Source organism: Phlebotomus papatasi, chromosome 1 (assembly GCF_024763615.1).
Source record: "Phlebotomus papatasi isolate M1 chromosome 1, Ppap_2.1, whole genome shotgun sequence".
Taxonomy (NCBI): domain Eukaryota; kingdom Metazoa; phylum Arthropoda; class Insecta; order Diptera; family Psychodidae; genus Phlebotomus; species Phlebotomus papatasi.
The window spans coordinates 61,417,771-61,436,146 of record NC_077222.1 but is presented as its reverse complement, the minus strand read 5'-3'; the positions used below and the strand labels follow the sequence as shown (position 1 = coordinate 61,436,146).

The following is an 18,376-nucleotide window of genomic DNA, read 5'->3' as shown; positions in this document are numbered from 1 at the left end:
CGAATCATAGTAACAACACTGTTACGAAGTTGAACGAATGTTAAGCGATCCACATGAAGACCACTACGCTTCCATCTTCTGTAGGCAGCATCACGCCGCTTCAGCTTCTTTAAAATTGGCAAAGTCAACCACGGGGTTGCAATGCTTTTGACAATCACGCGCTTCCTAGGGACAATATCATCGAAGAGATTGTTAATTTTTTGAGTAAGAAGATCGACTCGATCAGACGCATTAGGCAACAAGGATACCTCAGACCATAGGACTGACATAGCAGCTTCCTGAGCATGGTGCGGACTGCATCGAGACAAGTCTGGGATAAGTTTTGTCTCCTTCCTCGGCCGCGGAAGTCGAAAATTATACAAAGCAAATATAAGATCGTGATCTGAGATTTGCGGGCAGGTTTTTTGGCCAAATCGTAGCAACTTAGACAAATCATCCACGGGAAGAACAATTATGTCAAGCAGCGATTGAAGTCTGGTGGGATTAAGTGGAAGGTAAGTTAGGGAACGGGACTCAAGCTCAACCCGCAAGCTTTTACTCAGAAGAGAGTCAGCAGTTAGGTTTATATTAAAATCTCCGAGAATAATGAAATTATCGTAGGAGGTGGCGAGATCCAGAAATCTTTCGACGGGTCTGCAGCTAGAAACTGGTGGCGGGAAATAGCAACAGAACACAAGTAAATGACTTTGGGGCAAACTGACTCTGACCCCAATGAATTCAAAGGATTCATCACAATCAGAGCAACAAAGAACCGCGCCGAGGCTTCGGTGGATATAAATTCCCACCCCACCACCGCGACGGCCATCCCTGTCACGCCGGAAAAAACGGAAGCCCGAGATACTCACGGCCTCATCGGAATCGGTAGAGTCCAGCCAGGATTCGGAGACACACAGGATACTCGGAGAAATCTCTCGAACCAGCAAACGTAATTCGTCAATATGTCGTCTCACACTCCGAGCGTTAATATGAGCGACTAAGAAAGAATATTTCGGATTACTGCAGATTTGATCAAAGCTGAAGGCTTTAGGTGCAGTAACCCGAGCCTCAGAGATGCTACCAGACAAGTCAGGATCAAAAAAGGAAGAGTTAAGAGTATAGTTATCAATTACATAGACTGATTCATTAGAAAGAGCAAATGAGTGAGCGGACCGTAGAGAACCATCCGTGAAAAGCCGCATCGAAGACGAAGAGTTGGTCAGCGACAAGCATGAGCGTACTGCAGTAGATTCATTAGTTTCCGGAGACAGCCGGTGCCCGAAAAAGCCACTCCTTCACTCCAGCCCCAGGAGGCCAGAACTCGGAATTCAGCAGACACTCCAGCGACTCACGCGGGATAGTCACCCTGAATGAGTTGTAAGTAACTGCAGGAACATTGCGCGGAGGACGGAGATGCATAACCGTAGCGTCATGACCAAGAGACGACAAATACTCTTTTAACCGATCAGCAGTGACATCCAGGGCCAGCCTTGTCACAAATAGTTGAGCCTGATCGGGTCTGAGTAACTGACGATTAGGGACCGCAGCGAGTGGGCACGATCCAGACGTGCCAACAATAAGAGGTCGCTTTCTGTTTTCTATACGGTTTGTAAGTTTAGAGTGTTTGGAGGGTTTACGGTTTTGCCGAGAATTTCCATTGCCTCCATCGCGGGGAACACCACCAACGGCCACGTCCCCATCAGCGGCTCCGCCCTCATCAACTACGCCGCCATCAGACCGGCCGGCGAACAGCTTTCCAATATCATTCGGTACTTCCGATCGAGTGTCCCTGGATGTACCCGGAAGCCCCGGCACATCAGATGGAGTACCCCTTAGGGCAGAGGAATTCATTGCATCCCGAAATGACACATCGCCCGAGATTTTGCTGATAGAGTGTCTATCAATAAGTACCTCAAGTCGCCGCGCAGGGTCCTCCCCATGACAAGACCCCGAGCCCTCCAGGCGCAGAAGCCCAGCTTCTAGAGTAGCTACTCTATGAGACAAGGCAGAATTCTCCGCGAGCAATCCAGCAATAGTGCGTTTGTGCGCAAGCTCAGCATAGCCCAGCTGAATAGTGCGCTCACACAGCTCAGCACTGGTACTTTCCAGGGAAGAGATCCTTATGGTCATTGCTTCTACCATATTCACAAGACCCTCAATAGATCGAGGGCCACCCAGAGAGGTTGATCGTCTCTTGCCAGCCGAGCACCGTGAACACATCCAGTCCGCATCGCCACGGCTTATAGCAGCGACGGTCTCAGGAGAAAGTTCAGGAACGACACAATCAAAATGGAACCAGCATTGACAAGAACCCGAGCACTGGACGCCCGGGTACCTGATAGGCGTTATTGCTGCATTACAGCCGCTACAAGCCGTGCGAGAAGATGGCATGCTGTGGGATCGCAGAGATCACACTAAAAAGCTTATAGCACACCAATAGATATCCAATCCAGTAATCCACTCAGGAAATAAAGAATTTTATAATAATTTTATAATTATTATAATTATTATTGCGACCCCAGTTTTTCCGAGTGTAAAGATTCGCTGTGCCTTATGTATAAAGTTTGAAATTAATGTCAGTTTCGTCGCGCTGTATTACACCGTGGTAAGGGCAAAGACAATTTTCTTATTTAATAAGGTGGATTTGAAACCTTTAATAATCTGGCTCAAGAGTAAATGTACACAAAGAATAACGTGAAATTTCGGTGAAGGGAACAAACAATGTTAATACATGTAATGCAAAAATTTGTCTTCCCTCATTCTACCACAATTTCCTGAAAAATAAACTTCTACTCCCATTCTTGCCATCAGCTATAATGGAATTATATATTTTATTAATTCAACGAAATTATTTGATATTATTTTCTTTTACAACTTCTTTCTTATTCAAAATTTATCTTTTTCTTTGTGCGTAGGTTTATACTTTATAAATTCATGTGATATATCTCATTTAATCGTCCTTTTTTAACAGTATCATAAAAAAATACATAATTTTCCGTGGATTTTAAAGTAAGACAGACATCCTGGTGAATTGTTGATTCTATAGAAAATCTCAAAATAGCTTCACCTTTATCTTGGCTATCAAATAAAATAAATAATATTCTACTCAACAATAATATATTATGTATATACTTACCAATATCTATGAAAAATATAACATCTACGATAGAGTCAACCACTAAAAGTGACACATCCTCTGAGGTTTTATTCTTGAAGGCTACATTATATGGTACCTGAAATAACAAAAAGCACAATCAATTATCAGATGATACACCGTCGACATTGTTCCATCATTTTCTGCCACATTAATTTTGTGAAAATAATTTTCCTCGTGCTGAGTGAATAAATAATTGTGGTAGATATTAAATTCGTCATTTATAGACTGAAAAGAAGAAGGGAGAATGTTGAGAAATTCCCTGAAGCATTAAAACACCACAAATATTTCAACATTTCAGAAGAATTCCGCATTGAAGACGTTCTGAACATTTTACCTGTGAGAAAATTTTTTGATAAAATTTTATGAAAGTATATAATAATACGTCTAGCTCCAAAGTGTCTTAAAATTTTTCATTTATACTTTCTACATCTTCCGTGTAAATACATTTCATCACGACTAGATATGAAAACATTCCGTAACTGGATTAGGTTAGATAAAAAAAAAGTTCCCACAGTAAGTGGTTTATAGTAAACTGTATGATATGGTTAATTTTTTTGTGGTGCAGAAGAAACCAAGGATATTTAAAGATTTAAATATTTTTGAATAGGTAATAGCAAATTGGTCAGGAAAAATCGTGTTTTATTCAGTGAAAACTAAAATGCAATAAATATTACTTTTAAATTAAACCGACTATCGAGAAGGTTCATAATCTCTTAATTTTTAATTTTCTAAAAATACTATTCCAATACTTTTATTTACAATTCATATTTTCGTTTTAATTACACACTAACAAATTTATTTTTAACTGATAGGATTTATCAAAGTATTAGTATCATACTAATCTATTGAAATCTTATATTATTTTATTCATATCGAAAACTATGGATACTGAAAAATAGAACCTCAATTTATTCGTACTGGTTCTTAGTAAGTAGGGGGAGGTGGGGCTTTTTGAGCTGTGGGACAACATTTATATACGAAATTTTAGTACATTTCCAATCGAAGCAAGGCCTTAAAATCCTTACAATATTTTTTTTTAGTCCCACAATTGTTTTGTAAAACACTTTCCTCTAGAAATATGCGAAAACATTGCATATCAATTTTGCCTCATAGCTCAATGTAGCTTCACCTTCCCCTACAAATAGAGGGGAGATTTAATTTTGTAAAATACTGCCCACAAACATTTGTTTTCTAAGTTTTGAAAATTATTAATATTTCCAAAACTTTGTGCACCGATAACACAGTGTAACAAAGTAAAAACTTTTAGGTAGAATGCAAATTAATGAGAACTTTCATGATACGAAAACACTTTTGGTCACTACGAAAACTTTTTGAGGTGTTGTTAAGATGAAAATACTTGAGATATGAGTCTGAATTCATTTAAGAAAGTCTTATAAACCTCAATATCCATACTTTGTAGGCTGTTAGTGTTCAAAACCTATTTTTAGACGGGATCTCAGGGATGATTTTTGTAGAACAAACTGTAATTTCTATCTCTTTATTTTCTTACCGTTCTTATCACTTGGCATGACCGTAAGAGTCTCGGGACGACGAGACACCCAAAAATACTCATTGATTTCTTTTAAATTTTCAATTGTTCAAAATAATACAAAGATCAAATAATTAGATTTTTTTTAACCTGATACAGGGCTAAAGGTCAAATGGTAGGAGATATCAACTTTCGGCCTTCGGTGACCTCCTTTAAGTCGATATTATTTAGGATTTTCTTCCTTTCTCACTTTCATCATGCTCTCCACCAAAACACTTGTGTAATCTTTTTTTTTCAAGCTTTTACCATCCTGGTGCATAAACGGTAAAATATGTAAATAATCAATTTCCGGAATTTGGTGACCCCAATAGAAAAAAAACAATATCTTCAGACGTTTCTTTTTCTTTCTCTCACTCCCTCCATTCCTACCAAAACCATGTTTTTTGCTTTATTTCGAAAACGACTTCTACGGTTTATTTTATGTTTGGATATGTTTTTCAAATTGTCTCTTTTAAAAAAATTCTGACATTTCTGCATACAAGAATAGGGGAAATTTTCTTTAAACAGGCATTTTTAAAGAAATTTCTCCTAGGGTGTAGAGGCCTTAAGACTTAAAAAAATCGCACTCTTGAATTTTTGTAGATCAATGTTCAATTAAGTATTCTTCAATTCTTCAAAGTTCAATTAATTATGCTTGCAAAACTCATGCCAGAACGTTTTAAAATGATCATTTCTTAATCACTTATCGATTTTGAAATGCTTTTGTGATTTTTGAATCAATTTAAAAATTAGTAAATCAGTAAGCACCAAAAGACCATGCGAAAAAATAATTCACGGAGAACTCTATCTCGTGAGTTAGAGTATTCCGCAAAGCTGGGACGCTTTGCTATCTCTTTTTAAGATATGATTTAAAAACCACCTAAGAGAAGATTTCATTCAGATATGCTAATGAACTCAATTTATTCTTTCTGTCTTTTTATATTCTTCTAAACTATTTTATACACTTAATATATATGCTAAGGTTGTTTCAAATTAGAAAATTAAAACTTGACCACTTCTTAGACAATTTTGAATTTTAGAATGATTTTCTGATATAATTTATGAGCATTTCATAAAACTGGAATCTTTTACTTAATTTTTGTTCAATGTTTAATTAGTAATATCATACATTTTTTACGATTCTGTGTATTAAAAGCCAATAAGGTAAAGTACCCTCAAGTCGTCCGGTTCCTCAATTCGACCGGAAGAGTTATTTATTCAATTTATTCATATTTGCACTAATATTTGGCGTATGATCTAACATTAATAGGTCAATTATTCCATAAATAAATACGAATCAGTGACAATTTTATAGAAATTCACCATCAAAAATTGACCACCGGACGAGTCGAGGAATCGGTCGACTCGAGGGCACTTAACCTTACATAGTACAAAAAAATAAGAGGATCATATTGATCTTAACACGATATTTTATGAAGATCGAAATTAATAGTTTTGTTTTTTTTTTCTAATGATTTTATAAAATCTGGGCATTTATAAAAAAGAGATAGGAATAAATAAATTTCATAGTTGATCCTTTTATTTTTTCTATCGTCTTATCAGAGATTAAATATTTAATTTAAAAGATGAACTCACCATAATCGCAGTATAAAAAGTTAAACATAGTATCACCCAATCCCAAATTGCTTTGAATGCACAATAATGGAGGAGAATATGTGGCGGTGTTTTGGGAGCTTCCTGTCGATATTGTGGCATCACATCTGCACTCAGCGACATCATCTACAGGTGAAGAAAATTCGTTGATAAAAAATTCAATTGACAATTTCCAAATCGCCAAAAACAAAACTAAATAAATTTCACTAACATGAGCCAAATGTGATTGTTTTGTGGGGTCTTTGAGTGTTGGAAGATGTGCGGTAAATTGGCGACTTCTTGTGACGGAACGTGCCAATTTGGCGAATTTGGAGAGACCACCTTTGGTATCTTCGCTGTCGATGGGCTGCTTCAGTGCTGTGATATCCCGGAATGTGAGCAAAAATAGCACCACGAGATCCCTCTCGTTCCTTATGGGCGCAATCTGAAGTAGGAGCCATAGTGGTGTCTCTGCAAAGGAAAAATCCAGGTGCATTGCTATATAAGATTTTTTTTTCTACATTAGTACTTTTTCCAATTCTCTCTGCCTTTTACTTCAATAATGTAACACTCCTAAATTATCATTAAGTTCAACTGTAGCTATTTACAGTTCTTCTACATAAATTCAGAGGGAATAACTTCATGGTTAAAAATAGCAGAGGGTGTAGATAAAAATGAATGCAACCCCAGCGGAATACCACAACCATACAACTATTCCATTCATTTTCACCACAAAATTGTATATACTAAGCATCTGTGTGGAGATTTACCCCCAAGAACTTGTGTCGCAAATCAATGAGGATGCCCCACCACGAAGGAAAATGCAGGACATTGTTCAACATGACTTTCTGATCATGACAAATTGGTATTGACTTGAAGATGCTACATAAGGGGCACAGTAAAGCCTCTCCTTAGATTTTAGATATAATTTCTTAAACCCAAATAACAATAATTCATAGCAAATTCGCAATTTAATAAATTCTGCAATCTCTAATTCATGGCATTCACTTATATCTATTTATTGATACTAATTTATTATCAGTGCAGCACATTCAAAACTATAAGTTAAGTGCTAGTATTTTGCTAAGCTCAAAAGCACTAAACGTAATTATTTAAGCAGATAACTTTGATAAAGGATTTTTAGTTAATTTTATTTAGAAACACATTTTTGTATTTGCCTCACGGAACAGTATGCAAATGTTGTGCACCAAGTTATGCAATTCTGAATACGGAAATTCTGTCATTACGTCGACTTTGATAATACTTTCTCCCATTCCCTTTCCTGATTTGAATTCTGGGTGACAAATCCTTTTCTTAATCAGTAACAGTAACTATATAAAAAGTGAGTGATATTCAAAAGAAATCAATGTAAGTAATTTAAATTCAGTAACCGTCAAAACGCGTATTTCATATCGTCTCCCCGCTCTCCTCATCCTTTAATCTGTACGGAGATAATTTTAAAATATGAGCATTTTATCTAAATTGTGCTAAAGTATTTTAGTAAATTTATCTAATTTAGTTAAAAATGATATATTGAAAGTGTCATCAAATGCAATAACACAATTAAATATTATTTATTATAGAAACACTATTATGAAACGAAACTCTAAAGTGATCTATAGATCTATAAATGCAATTGAAATTAATATTTTGAAATGAAAAATGTTATGGAAAATTCATTTTGGTCATTTGAACTAAGATTCTTCTATACACTTTATTGAATAAATATCAGAAAACAAATGATTAGTATTCATAATAGTAAAATTCAAAATTAGGAGAAAGAGCACTATTACAAAGCCACTCTTGTTCAAAGATATCCCACTGCCTTCTAATAATTATGGATTTGACAAACATAATATGATAATAAAATATGATTATATTGATAATAAAAGTTAAACAATTTATAAAATTTTTTTTTTTGATTTTTGATAATATTATTTATCAAAATTATTTTACTGACCAAATTTAATTTTTTATGGCTTTGGCAGACCTTTCAGATCAGGTAAGTTTCATGAAGTCGAAATTCGAATTTCTTTCTTTCTTAAAAGATTTGCATATGACTATCTCATTCCTTCGTACTCCAAATTCGATTGAGCTAAATTGAATTTGGAGCTTTGTTAAAGAGAAAATGAAGAGTGTGAAAGAATGAGATAGATACACGCAAACCTTGTGAAACAGAAAGAGATTCGAATTTCGACTTCGTGAAATTTTCCTGATCTCAGAGGTGTACCGGAACCATTAGTAACCAATTAAACAATATACTGAGCAGTTTTTCTTACCATTTCTTATGACTCCGGCACACCTTTTTGATCAGGAAAATTTCATGAAGTTGAAATTCGAAATCCTTTCCTTCTCACATGTTTTGCATATGACTATCTCATTCTTTCGCGTACCAAATTCGATTGAGCTAAATTGAATTTGAAGTGATGTTTAAAAGAAGAAGAAAAATGCGAAAGAATGAGAAAGACATATGCAAAACATGTGAGAAAGAAAGGGATCCAAATTTCGACTTCATGAAATTTTCCTGATCTAAAAGGTGTACCAGAGCCATTAAAACATTAAAGCAGAGGTGAGCAAAAACCGTTTGAAACCAAACAAACGTCAAATAAAAATTGTCCGTCAGTGGTCAAAACGCTACCTGGAAAAACTAATTTTGACGTTTACTCGATTTCATACGATTCTTGCTCACCTCTGCATTAACGACATAAACTGAGTTTAATAATATATTTACAAAAAAAAGGGTGGCAAAGCATCCCAGACTTTGCGAAATGCTCAAACTCGAGATTTAAATTCTATAGCTATAAAGTATTTTCGCATCATTTACCGGTTCTCAACCGATTTGAACCGATTCATAACTCATTTAAATGACTCTCCAAAATTATTTTAAAAGAAAATAAAACTAATTTTAGGATAAAAATTAGTTATCGGCAATGAACCGGTTCATTACCGGTTCAGAACCAATTGGAACCGGTTCAGTTTTATAGGAAATACCAAGACCTTTTCAACGATCCCAAAAACATGGTTTTGGAGGGGAAGGAGAGGGGTAGCGGGAAAATGAGGGGCATGTTAACAATCCTTTGGATCCCAAGAAAGTCCTAAGTCGCTATCTCTAACCGTTTGGCCTCTAGAGCTGGCGACAGTCTTACAGACAGATAGACAAACAGTGTCACGACGTTTCTCAGAAATCGTCTGAAACGCGAAGATTTTTTTGACAAACAAAAGTGGTCTCCGGGGGGTGGAAGGTGGAAATTTGGGGGGTAAAAAAATCTAGGGATTATATATACTGCTCTCTCCGTGGAGATTGAGCAGTAATTCAACAATATTTCAATAATTCAAATTCCTAATTGTTAATTGGCTAAAAACGAATGAAAACCTTCATGCACTATCTTCTTAATTTACATTTTTTTTCTACCAATTTTCTCTAGTTCTGTTTCGATAGAATTGTAGGACTACATTTCAATGGAGAAATGAAAATTTTACGTATTTCTTTGAATGATGAATTTAAAAGATTTCATTTATACTGTCAACCTGTCCCCTCCGTGTGAAAGCTCTGTTTTCTTCCGCGAATGCAGCTTAAATTATTTTCAATTTTCCATAAGTTATTTTTTCATAGGTTTAACAAATCGCGAACAAATATCGTTCGTTTAATTAATCAAAACCTGTACAAACACAATCTTTGCTTGTTTTTTTTTTACTGAAGATACCTAGTATATAAAGACTATGTGCATATGAATAGCAATAAATTAAATTCGGTCAGCAAAAAGTGAAATTTAATCTGTGCTCAATCTAAAACTTTATGAACACTGAAATAGGATTCAAGTTTCGGCAAAAGAAAATAAAAAAGTATATTTTATGTTCCTGCACCTATCTCAAATTCTATTTTTTAATCAGTCCAATTTTTATATTAATTAAAAATTTAATATTTTATTAATTAAGTTTGATTTTTTTTCTGAAACTAAATTTCTTAAATATATTTTTGGCATTAGATTAAAACGGGTTTCCTGTGGTCTTTGTGAACATTACTAACTGAAAATTTTCGAAATTATTTATTAAATTTCATTGCCTAGATTTAGCTAATTACCAGCTGTAATATAATTTATAAGGATATTTGAAATTGAAGTATAAAATGCCTAAATACAAATCAACTAATAAATCTACACCATTCATTGTAAAAGTAATGCTAAACAAATTAACTATGGTACTATTAATTGAGCCATTAATGTTTTACCGGAACATTTTTTTTAAATTTTCCAATATAACATTAAATTAAATTATTTCATTCTATTTTTAATAAAAGAAAAAAAATATTGCCAACCTTCTTGAACGAAATTTTGGTGCAACGAACAGGTGTTTTTGAGAATTATTCAACGACCTATGTCGGAGTTAGGTAAACAATAAAAAAAACTGATGTTGAAGAATCCACCACCAACTGACAGACACATCAAACCACTCTCGACTTGAGAATTTGAAAGCTCACGAAAAAGTCACAGTGATAAACTAATTTGACAGACAGCTGGTGGATTTTTGATCCTGAGTATTACACGCTTTATTTTTTTTTATTTGAAACCAACCCTCCACCCTATTTCAAAGTGACTAGCAAATCAATATTTAATAAAGCATCGAGCACCACTTTAGAACCAATCTTCTCGAATAAACTTTCACATTTGTTTTGGGGGAGTCAACGAAACCTGAAAACTTAGATGTTTTCTCTTACGATGCCTTTTTTTCTTTATTTTCCCATTTTCCCGCCTAAATTGAGGGGATGTTCTCAATGAAAGAGAAAATTTTGCCTGAGTACTGTGCTATTCTTGATAAGAAAAAGGAAATATCAGACTTATTATTTTCAATCTTCAATTTAGGAATTCTCTTTATGAAAAATTCATCCTCTAATGCATCTTCTTTTCAATCTCTTTCTTTTCATTGTTTACTTGCAATATTTAAGTTTCACATTGTTCAGCACACAACACACACAAAACTTGTAAGATCTCTTGTAAGTTCAAAAAATCAAGAATTCCCCCATATAAATCCAATGTTAAAGAAACATAAGAAAAAAATTCTCTACCACTTGAGTATGTTTGTACTTAAGAATGTTCTTTTCACAAGAAAAATAGTTAATTGCATTATTATTCAAGGGAAAATTTTATTATCTATTTTGTAAATAAAACTAGTCAAAAGAAAATATAATTAAGTATTCTACAATTAGGAATTTCAAACTGTAGTTATGATAAAAATAGTTTGAAAAGTTTCAAGCAGCAAACGCATTTGAGCTTTAATTTAAATACAAAATGAGCAGATACAAAATGAAATAATATACCTCAAAATTATTAACAAAACTACAAAACAATTTTACTTGACTCAACATATGGTATTCATAATTATGATGAGATAAATGAAATTATTTTAAATGAACTACGTAGAAATGTTGAGAAATTCTTTCATCAGAAAAATATTTTATATATATATACAGAAGTTATTGTAAATTTGACTGGCAGCTTAATGAAGAATACGGTCTAAAAGTTTCAAAAACAGGCGCATTCTTGGAACATGAATTCAACTAATAGAAGAGCAAGGATGTCTAAAGAATTCAACAGCCTTTTATTACAATAGTTGTGTACTTACTATTAATCGTGGTTTTTGATGTTGGATGTTTGGTGCTTGAAACTGTGTAACATAAACAGGAATTAATTTTAAAATATTTTTACTAAATTTAACTCATTGGAAAATTTCCCAAAAATGTTCCCAATATCTTTAGAATTTATGATTTATGTTTAAATCATTATGATGAAACCAGAAGAATGAACCTTTTAAAGGTACAAATAATTTGAATTTGGAAAGAAACTCATTGCAATTATGCTGAAGATTTTTCAAAAAAAAATGTTCTTATTGCTGTTAAATCACTATCCTTTACTTTTTTTATTTTTTCGTCAACCAAAATCAAAAATAAAACCAACAACGTTATTTTAGTTAAAAAAAATTTGAAGTAATAGATTCTTTTATGGAAATGTACGTCAACATCAAAAATAAAAAATAAGTTTAAAAAAACATACCATTTATGCTCTAAGTTCTCAGACCTAATTTACCTACCGCGTATATTATTTTAATTATAATGGAGGTGAAGCTATTTTGAGCCCTAGGACTACATTGATATATATTTTTCTCATATTTCTAAAGGAATTTGAGCTTGAACGTAAATTAATTTAGTTCTACATAACAATTGTGGAACTATACAAAATAATTATAAGGCCCAGTTTCCCTTAGAAATATCGGAAAAAATCATATATCAATGCAGTCACACAGATCAAAATAACCCTACCTCCCTCCACCTATCTATGTATTTTGAACATTTAAAATGATCAACTAATGTTACAAAAATTCTTTAGTTATATTGCATTGTGTTTATTTTAAAAGCGTTTTGAGAATTTTTGATTTTCTCCTCAATTTTGAAATTTAATAAAATTGAAAAATATTATTAATAATTATTTTTATTTTTATTTATTATCAGGGGGAAGTGGAGCACCTTTAAAATTGGGATTTTTCGTCTATGTTTAAGTGGAACTGAACCATATCATGATGTAATTTAGCTTCTCAATCTGTTTGTACACCTAGAATACATCACGATAAGGCTTAATTTTATTTCAAAATAGTTGAAAAATCCCAATTTCAAAGGTGTCCTACTTCCCCCTAGGTATTATTGATTTATAATTTTATTTTTTTTTATTTTATTTAATTAATTTAGTAATTGTCACAATTATAGTATTATATTATTAGAAAATATTAATTTAGAATTAGATGGCAGCACCTAACTAAGTCTATGTTTTCGTAGTCTTGTCAAATTACTCTTTTCGTATTGCATAATCACACCTTCTCTTGCATCGTTCCTAAACTAAGTCTCTTGTTCTAATTGGTGTCGGACTTAAAAATTAAAATAAAGTGCATTATAATAGCAACATAATATTTCATTTCTGTGTGGTCTCACTATCATCCACTCGGTCTACCGTCAACGGCTGGGAATAAGACATTATACTAAATACTTCTATTCCTCTTCAAGTGAGAACAGCAACATAAAGAATTTTATATTACTTTAAGAATGCGGTTTTACTTTAAGAACATAATTATTTACATTTAAGTGGGATAACAACGTGGAGCGTGAGATAAAATGTCTTAAAAAATATTACCTTTTTACCCACTATAAGTGTATTACTGACACTTCATAAATAAATAATTTACCGTATACGTGCGTGACTTTTCACTTGGGGCGGGAGTGACTTTGCGCCCCTGCTTTTCGTAAAGTTTTCTTTAATTCTGGGACTTAAGAAGTGTTTTTAGACCATCCCTGTGTAACCTTATGGTTCTTAGACCCTTTTGAAATGCTTGAATTAAAGAAAAGCTTACAAAAAGCAGAAGTGCAAAATCACCCGCATCTACGGTAAGTAAATATGTATTTTATTTTCATATGTGTTTTAAATATTTAAATATACAAAAAACTACAGTAGAGTCTCGCTATAGTCCATATTTGGTTTCAAATTTGACACTTGGGTCGCACTATAGTCCATGTAATTTTTTAAAATTATCAACGATTTTTAGTATTGAAATTTCTCGACGGCTTCCACTTTCTTTGCGATTGTCGTACTTGTCCTTGCTCTCTTCATTGTGGATCACAATTATCACAAATACTTAATAAAGTTTGCCAAAAATATTAAAATAATTATGCATATGTCGCATACTAAAAAACATAACCTAACTTAAAATCAGTGTTTTGAAATCAACGATCAATAAATTGTGGACTATAGAGCGATGGCCTATAGCGAGACTCTACTGTAAAATTAAATTTTTTATTATGTATTATTTATTTATTATTATCTCTCTATTTCTTTTTTGACCCACCCTCCATGCCGCCATCGCCGTCTTAGCGTCGGTTTCAATCTACTCCGGGATGAAAACGATGGAAAATCCCTTCTCATCTCAGGTTGTATTTTTTGTGATCATTTTTGGAGTGCTTCTATTGTTCTATTTAAGTGCACCCAAATCATCAATGCCACAAAAGTATCCACAGTGCGATATTATTAAAATTTGAACTATTATAAAACTAGCCATTAGATCATTATTCCGCACAAGTACACCAAATTTAAAAATGTTCATTTCACAAAATTGAAATTGAAATTATAAATTTAGATTGTAACTGATATTTAAGATTTTTCATTTAATTCACTTTGTAATATAAATATTAAATAATTGCTTTTAAATATTTCAATCTTCATTATGCAAAATCTATAATCTTTCAAGGGGAAACTGGGGCATCATTGAACATGGGGTAGCACCGAACACTGCGATTTTTAAATTGGACATTAAACTACATAGGACGACATTTGTATGAATTCATAGATAGTGGGGGAAACACGCTACCTTCGAACGACTCAAGCTTCGAACAACTCATTTTTTTCCTATGTTCTCAATGGATTTTACTTACAGTTCTTTTCTGGAAATTTAAGGCATTGGATCAGCTATTAAAATATAATATAACAATCACTGACTGAGATAAATCCGAAAAAGTTAAAATAACATTCCGGAATTGTTAATTTTACCCTGCATTACTGATCAGCAATCGGTGTAAGTATTATGCTTTTTAGGTGTATTATGGGTTAAAGTTACCCTTTTTCATGTTAATTTAAGACTTAAAAATGTGTAAAATTAACATTAAAAAATGTTGATATATTTTTACACCTAAAAAGTGTTAAAGTTACAAAGAAAAATAATTAGTCACACCCCCTTTTTTCCTCAGTGATGGGCCAAATTAATTTAAAACACATTGAAAAAAAATGAATTGTGCGAAGCTTCAGTCGTCCGAAGGTAGCGCGCTTTCCCCTATAGGGATGCTTGTCCACTGAAGAAATGGTCGTCATAGTCCAAGTAGTTTATATACAAAAATCACTGTTCGGTGTTACCCCATGTTTGGTGGTGCCAAGTTTCCCCTATTTTCCAACTATGTTTAACAGAATGGCAAAAATATGGTAAAATCAAGAATTATTATTATAGGTTTTGACTAATGAAATCAATATAAGAATAATTTATGCAGAAAACAATATTTACTTTTTTTCTGTATAGAAACCTTGTAAATGATACAAAGAGATTTTGATAAATGAATACGACATATCAAAATTGAATTATTCCGTTCTAATTATGTCACTTTCCCCCTCAGTACGAATATATGTGAAATGAATTACTGTAATTCTGGGAGAAGTTTCCCTCCATCTCAATTTTCATACATAATTGATTTTCAGACTTGGTTCATTGAATTTCCGTATATTTCAGGATGCGTAAACTTTTTCTATATGTTTTTTTTTCCTTCATCAAACATAGTCCTATTTTCTCACTTCTTGGTTTAATATTCTAATTCCACAATCTTCTTCTGTCTTTTTCTGCACAAGTCTCATGTATACCAAAAAAACTCAGTGAATTTTTATGGCACAAAAACTAAAGCTTTCTTAGAATCTAGATATTAATCTTATGCTGTTTTTATATCGTTAATTTGTTGTGCATATAAGACAGAATAAGATTCTTTCGGTGACAAGAAAAATAGCAAATTTACGCTGAAAGCTCGGTACACATTATGGGAAAAATCTGTCAAAAACTAGCTTCAAAAAGTATTCTTAAAAAAATGTCTATCATGTAAGTGCAAAAAGCGCAATTTCTTCAAATATCTTGTCCAATTCGAGGTATATTGCTTCAAATATCTTAATTCAAAAATTAACCTGTACACATTGGAGCAACATCAAATCCATTTGTGCTAGAATTTTTGGAAGGAAATCATCATTATTTGAGATTGTTTTTCATAAAAATTTGTTGTTTAACTGCTGAAAAAGTAAAAAAAAAATATTTGTGGAAGTTCCCTGGAATAGTATTAAGTGAAATTTCGTGGAAAATTTCACATATATCCGATGAAAGAAGGATCTTGTTTTTATGGAATCCAAATCAGTTTTGAAGGAATTTTTCTAAAATCTTCCCTTGAAATTACCAGAATTTAATTCGTTTGTGTATTCTTTTTAGTGTAGTAGGTCATTGCAACAAATTTTTATTTAAAAAGTTCAATCCCAAAAGCAGGATATATATTTCTTCAAAAAAAACTCAAAACTTGAAATTTTTTCCTCAAAATTTTTTTAAAAAATTATTTGATGACATATGCTCAAATGTGTATAGGGACACTTAAGTTATATTGGCTTTTCTAAATGAAATTGGAACAAAACTTTCAAGAATTTCTATCTGTCTGCCAATTCAATTAGAAAACTGAGATATCTTTTTAGTTAACTTATTTGCCAGATCAAATTAAAACTGTTGCATACGTAAAAAAAATACAAAAATGACTCTTACATGACCCATTTTAGTATGATTCTGTCATATTTCATTTTCCTTAAAATATGATTATTTATTGCTTCTATTATAACCTACAAATGAGGCAATATCTCAGATGAAACCACGTATTACAAATGTTGATTTATTGACGTTGACCCATTCCACACTAGAATTTAATTTCAATTGCAAAATTTAGGACAAATTGAAAATTAAAGTTGGAACAGTGGTCAGCCTAGAAAGATAACAGTTCATTTTATGCCTTAATTTTATGCAAATGTTGATAAACCTTCCCATAATTAATCTAATATAAAAACAAGCATCATTATACGACATAAAAGAGTTCACATTTTATAATAAAATTTATTGTCATATGCATTTCACGTAAATTTCAGCGAAACCATAACTGAAAGACATTTTATCATGTCGATTATTCACACTACAGCTGATAACAATTCTAATTAGCTTTTGTGAAAAGCAAAAATAAGGTAGTGGCATCCCTTATATCCACTTTTGCCAAAATATTTAAATTTATTAAAATTATGACCTTAATTAGGGTAAAATAAAGCTCAATCTGTTACTATTATCAAATTTCCTTTATAAATATTACAATTCAATAAAATTTTGAAGTACTCGTAATTTTTATAGTGCTATTTTTTAAGAAATTATTATTACAATTAAATTTTCTATTCTATCACACTGTTAGTCTTTATGACTCTGGCACATAGGTAAAATTCCATATCAAAATTCGCGTCTCTTTCAAAAGAAGAAGAGTGCAAAAGAGTAGGACAGACATATACTAAATTTTTAAGAAAGAGAGAGATGTGAATTTCGATTTTATGAAATTTTCCTGATCTAAAAGGTGTTCCGAAGCCCCATTATGGCTATTTTGATTTACATACATATATCTATCCTACTCTTTCGTACTCTTCTTCTTATTTGAACACCAAATTAAATTTAGTTCGGTCGAATTTTGAGACTGAAAGAGTGGAATAGACTTATCAAAATAATTTGAAAAGAAAGGGAAACGAATTTTGATTTCATGAAATTATACCGATGTCATTATGGCTCCAGCACACCTATTAGACCAAGAAAATTTCATAAAATCGGAATTCAGTCCCCTTTCATTCCCAAACTTTTTGCATAAGTTCATCCCAATCTTTCGCACTCTTCTTCTTCTTTTAAGCATCACACCAAAGACAATTTAGTTCGATCTAATTTTGAGAGCGAAAGGGTAAGAGAAACTTATGCGAAACGTTTAAGTATGAAAGGGATAGTGAATTTTGATTTCATGAAATTATCTTGATCTAAAAGGTGTGCCGGAGCCATTAAAAACAAAATCCAAATTTAATTTGTCTTAAGGATCAGGAGGTATAGAAATAAGCAATATATTTAAGGAAGATATGTATAAAAATTTTAATTTTATGAAATTTTCTCTATCTGGGAAGTGAGGGCAGACGCATAAATAAATAATTTTGAGTAACAAAAAATCAAATCTAATCAGTATTAAATTTATAAATTAATTATTGTGGCTTCTTTACGTTCCTACGCTACCACACTATACTTTCAAAAGATTTGTGTCTCAAAAGTCAAAATGAATATCAAAATTATAAACATCAATAAACATTATAAACATCAATTATTAAATATTTTTACAATTATTTTATTTGCCATCCCTAAACTAAATCTAATTTTTACTGATAAAAAACATTTAGTCTTAGTTGGTGATAAATCTGCTATGAGTTAAGAGGAAGTAATTCAACAAGGTACTTTGAACC

General features: G+C 32.4%; 1 protein-coding gene across 1 annotated transcript in view; it reads right to left on the bottom strand.

Moving 5' to 3' along the window:
- The window catches only part of LOC129809592 (potassium voltage-gated channel protein eag), a 99,154-nt gene that overhangs the window by 32,592 nt on the left and 48,186 nt on the right, over window positions 1-18,376 (bottom strand). The window contains exons 4-6 of the mRNA XM_055859544.1: window positions 6,487-6,725; window positions 6,258-6,401; window positions 3,113-3,209 (exon numbers count right to left, since the gene is read on the bottom strand). Coding sequence (XP_055715519.1) covers window positions 3,113-3,209; window positions 6,258-6,401; window positions 6,487-6,725 — 480 coding nt within the window. The remainder of the gene's footprint in view (window positions 1-3,112; window positions 3,210-6,257; window positions 6,402-6,486; window positions 6,726-18,376) is intronic.